Genomic DNA, 5101 nt, shown 5'->3' with positions numbered 1-5101 from the left:
CAGCAGGAAAGTGAAGGCCTCACAGAGCAGGGGGAGACTGATCTGGATCTAGAGTGAGTGGGAGTTTTCAGGAGGAGCAGGACATTTTAGACACTGTTTGATACAGAGGGTAGGTGAACAGTTGGCTGGAAATGACATGGAAGTAGTGGCCAGGAGCCTCGGTTTGACCAGGGAGCCCCTGTGCAAGGGGAGCCATCGAGGGGTTTTCAGGACAGTAGGGGCGGTGGTTTATTCTGCAGAATGTGGACTGGAGGAGTGTCCGGAGGTAGAGAGACCAGCTAGGAGGTTGGCGTAAGAGTCTGGGTGATGGCATTTGGGGCCTGAACCTAGGAAGTGGCTATGGGTCTGGAGAGAAGTGAATGGACTAAAAAGATAATCAGAAGGAAAACATGAGAAATGATGGGTCAAGGTTTACCAAGATTTCTGCTTTAGACAAGTACAAGGATGGAGGGGGCTTCTACCTAAGTTAGAGGAAACAGGAGGTAGAGACAATTTAGGGCAGGAGATGAACTTGAGCTCAAAGGACCCATGAGGGAGCCAGGCAGCTTCATTCCAGCGGGGCTTGGCCGTGGATATGAAGATGGACAGACCTAGAATTATTATCCTCGAGGACATAGCCACTTTAATGTAATTTACCTCAAAAAACAACAATGACAGTAACAACAACATTGTAGAGAGCTTACTCTGTGCCAGGTATTTTTCTAAGTACTTTACATATATTAGCAATTAATCCTCACAACAGTCCTTTGAGATAGGTACTATTACTATTCCCACTCTGAAATACAAAGAGGTTAATTGTTTTGGCCGAGGAGGTCCAGACAGAAAGTGGCAGTCCCAGGGCTGACTCAGCCTGTGTGTGTTTAAGATTTTAAGTACTACGAGGATGCTGCTGACGAATACCGGGACCAGGAGGGTACGCTGCTGCCTCTCTGGAAGTTCCAAAATGACAAAGCCAAGCGCCTGGCCGTCACCGCCCTCTGCTGGTGAGTATAGACATTGCAGAAAACCTGGAATCCCTGAGCGCCTGCTGCGTGCCAAGCCCTGAGCAGGGCGCTTCTACCGGGCTTAATCCCTTTGAAGGTGACGTGTAGCATTATGGAAAAAAGTGAGACTGGGATTCTTATGGGATCGTCCCAGGTCTCTAAGCTCAACGGTAGATGTCTACAGTGTAGTTAAGGCACCACTGTACAGGGGAGAGCCATGTCCATTTCCTGGGCCAAGGGGTTCTTATTTCTTTTGCAGGAATCCAAAGTACAATGATCTGTTTGCGGTGGGACATGGCTCCTGTAAGTAATCTGGCTATTTGTTCATTTTCTCACTCAACCAGCAAACACGAAGTACCTACTCAGTGCAGAGCTCTTTGCCAGGTGTGAAAGATACAAAGATGACTAAGTCTAGCACCCTCAGGGTGCTCACAGTCTAATGGAGAGGACCCACCGTCATACTGGCAATTAGTGCTGGATGAAGGAATATGCCAAAATGAGCCTCGAAGGAGTTATTATGGTAAAGAAAGAGGGCGAGAGGACTTCTGGCAGAGGGAACAGCACATGCAAAGGTCTGGAGGCATGAGAGATATGGGAGGAAATGAAGCTGTAGAGGGGGCCAGGGTTAGCCCCCAAAGGGCTTGGTAAGCCATTCCAGGAAACTTGGACCTTCTCTGGAGGGGAAAACACTGAAGCAATTTGAGAAGGGCTGGGACACAACCGCTGCAGGGGGGATTTGCAGGCGTGAGACTGGAGGCTGGAGACCAGCTAGGAGACTGGGGAGGCATCCCAAGGAGAGACGGCAGGATCCGAACCACCAGCGTGGAGTGGAGATGGAGAAGTGGATTTGGGAAGGGTGAGAAGGTAGCCGGGACCAGACCCGGGGAGGGATTTGGTGGTGCGGCCTGAAGAAGGAGAGTTTCCTGAGCAGGCCCTGGAGCAGGCGGGGTGCGGAAGGGCGGCAAGCGCTTGACGTTCATCACCGGCCCCGAACCCTGGGAGACCACCGCCTTCCGGGGTGCTCCCGTCCCCGCCAGTTTCCATCACCCCACAGCAGGAGGCAGCACTGTGGAAACCGTGTGGCACTTTGCTTTCCCTTCGTGTTCCTTGGTCCCTGCGGAAGCCCCTGCCTCTGCTCTGGCCTGGGCGTTCCCGCTTCCTAACGGGAGAGGGCCCCATACTTCGCGTTAGCCGCAGCTCCCTAGGCGAACAACATGTTCTCTGGCTACGAGGATTAGCTTCTGCGGACAGGAAGACCTTCCCATTCTCCAAGCTGCTGCTGGCTGGCAGGCGTCCAAGCTCCTGGTCTCTGCCCCTCAGACCGCCTGTCCGCCCAGCCCATTCTTTGACCAGTGTCAGGGAGGGAGGGGAGGGCCGGGAGGAGTGGGTGTTTGTCATTCCTCTCAGGGAGAAGCCCTTGGAGCTGCGCCCAGTCTCATGGTCTGGGCCGCCTTTGAGGATGCCCTAAATGCCCGCTTTGTGTCCCCACTCCTGAGGATGGGCTACTGCCAAGAGGGAAGCGCCCACCCCCTCTGGCAGGGAACTAGCACATTCCTCCCCCTCTGCTGCAGCTACTGGGCCGGGAACAGGGCAGGGGGCTGAGCAGGCCCTCCCAGGAGTGGGTGTGGACCCCTCTCTGAGGCTGATCAGCCCAGGCTCTCTGCCCAGGACTGAGGTAGGGATGTGGGGTGCTCCCCAGCAGGTGGGAGGAGAAACTGCTTCAGCCCTAGCCCTATCCTCCTCTCGCCGAGGGCCAGGAGGGGCGTCAGCTGGTTGGGGTCATACAGAGGTTGTCCATGGGGGCAGCCTTAGCCAGGAGCGGTGAAGAGCAACCCACCCCACAGGAATCGATGGCCCCAAGCCCAACAGGCCCAGAGGCCTCCTTTGGGCAGGCACACACCCAGGAAGGGTCTCTTTGTCCTTTGTTGGCCACATCCACGTCCCTGGATGGCACTGCTATCAGCTGCAGACCTTCTGGCTGGAGGGTCACTTCCCAGTGGTGTGACCTGGGGCCAGAAGCTGCTCTCAGCTTTGGTGTTTTCACTGGTGACCTGGAAAGGCTGACACCTGCGGGCCCTTTGTCCCAGGGCCGTCATGAGACATGCGTGGAAGAAAAGCAGCAAATGTGCCCCATGAGCTGTAGGAACCACTCGCACATAAAGGACAACCATTGCTGACTTGTCTGGCATTCTGTCTCCTAGCTTTCCTGAAGGACCCTCCGGGGCCCTGAGCAGAGAGCGGGGGCTATAGGGACAGAGGGGTATCAGACAAGGCCCCTACCTCTTCTCTTAGAGAGCTGGGCCCAGCAGCGGCGGTGGCAGTGGTATTTGCTGTCACTGGTATGGGAGCTGTTGACCAGTTTTCCAACGGGCATCTATTCTCCAGAGCCTTGTACATGTCAGCATCAATCTGCGGAGGCCTGAGCAGAGCCAGGCTGGGCTGGAATGCAGAGGGGCCCCTGCATTCACTCCTGAGGTCACACCTGGGAGTCCCATGCTCTCAAGTGCCCAGGTGCCTCCCTGGAAGAAAGAGCGGCAAAGCTGAGGCAGGCAAAAGGCACCCTAGTTACTGGATGGGGTCATTGTGAGGGGCAGCTGGCTCACCAGCATCCATCACACTGTCTTCGGAAATTCCCAGCAGCCAACCTCCCATTATCACACTCGGCCTCCTGTGGCCAGACTCTAAAGTGAGAATTTGGGTTTGTTGTTGGGTTTGACCCTGATGAGCTCAGCCCAGGGCTCCTTTTGCCTGGAATTCCCAGATGTTGATTCTCTGACCCAGCCAAATAAGACTTGGGCAGGGGTAGGCATGCACCTTAGGAAGGGACTGGGGCCAAGGCTGGTCGTCTGGAGCCAGGCCAGGAGCAAGCAGGTGAGGAAAAGAGCCCGGGCAACTACCTGCAACCGCACAGAAGCGATCACACCCGCCTCCCCTCGTGGCTGCTGCGTACCAGATGGTGGACATGTCAGGCTGCATATAGGGCAGAGACTGGGGTGCCCTCTAGGGCCAGGCTCCATGTCTCAGCAGAATGAAGAAAGGCTGTCAGCAGGTGAAAGCAGATAGAGGAACACTGGAAGGCAAAGGAGGTAGTCTAGGAAGAGCTGGCCCACGGGGCAAAGCTGGGATGCAATTATATCAGCCTGCTGCACTGAAGGGGTGCTTTCCAGCCCATTAGGCCGTTCACAGCAGGGAAATGGGGACTCCTCATGATCTGCTGGGCAGGGATGGTGGAACACATCCTAGACACTGTGTGGTCCTGACTGGCTATCACACAGGAGACAGGGAGGAAGCCTCCCAGCAGGACACATCTTAGAAAGGCAGAAGAGCCAGCTGTCCCTCAGCCCAGCCTCTGAGGGACAGCACCCTCAAAAGGGGCCAGAGTCAGGCCTTGAGTCCCAGCGCTAAACCCATTCCCACTCTGCCCCACCACCTCCTGGCCGGTCCGTCAGCCTGCCCAGGCCAGGGATGCACTTGTAGGGATTTAAATCTTTCCTGATCATTTATTTGTCAGCTTCACTAATTAAGCAGTGTTAATTTCATTTACTGAAAATGGAAATTCATCCACCTCATTTCTCCCTGTTCATCCTCCACACACAAAATCCATCACTCCTCAGCTGCAGGCTGTGTAAAATTTACAGGACTAATTATGTTGTCAGGTCTCTTTGTAAATACAGTCCGTAAAGGCCACTGTGCTCACTGGGTTGTAGTGCAAGGGCATTCCCATTGTTAGTTTAATTACTGGTTAGTTATTTAGGTTCTCAAATGTTTGCCTCATTTTCCCTAAATCAAATTAAATGTCCCGCTTGATGTATTCTGTCTCCAAGGCTGTGCTCTTATTTCCCACACTGTTTAAATATGACTTCTAATCAGGTGAGAGCTCTTGGAAAAGCCCAGCTACCTGGAAGGCTGCATCCAGCCTGGCACCACGGTCTGTGGGCCACACTGGAGGTTTGGAACACTCTAGCACTGATGTACTTTCTTGGGGGCAGCCTTGGGCCAGTCCCCTGCCTTTGGAGACGAAAATCCTAACCCAAGGGGCATATCTGTTCCTGGAGTCCAAGGTGGCAGGGCTGGGGTGTGGGAAACTGAGGGAGGGTTTCATTATTGTCATCGGAAGA

General features: G+C 54.4%; 1 protein-coding gene across 1 annotated transcript in view; it reads left to right on the top strand.

Moving 5' to 3' along the window:
* DNAI1 (dynein axonemal intermediate chain 1) overlaps nucleotides 1-5101 on the top strand; it is a 60762-nt gene that overhangs the window by 36273 nt on the left and 19388 nt on the right. Inside the window, exons 11-12 of the mRNA XM_007470767.1 lie at nucleotides 866-983; nucleotides 1243-1286. Of these exons, the coding sequence (XP_007470829.1) occupies nucleotides 866-983; nucleotides 1243-1286 (162 nt within the window). The remainder of the gene's footprint in view (nucleotides 1-865; nucleotides 984-1242; nucleotides 1287-5101) is intronic.

The sequence above is a fragment of the Lipotes vexillifer genome, unplaced genomic scaffold (assembly GCF_000442215.2).
Source record: "Lipotes vexillifer unplaced genomic scaffold, Lipotes_vexillifer_v1.1 scaffold2225, whole genome shotgun sequence".
Lineage (NCBI taxonomy): Eukaryota > Metazoa > Chordata > Mammalia > Artiodactyla > Lipotidae > Lipotes > Lipotes vexillifer.
The sequence above is the reverse complement of the archived record's forward strand: the minus strand, read 5'-3'. Positions and strand labels throughout refer to the sequence as shown.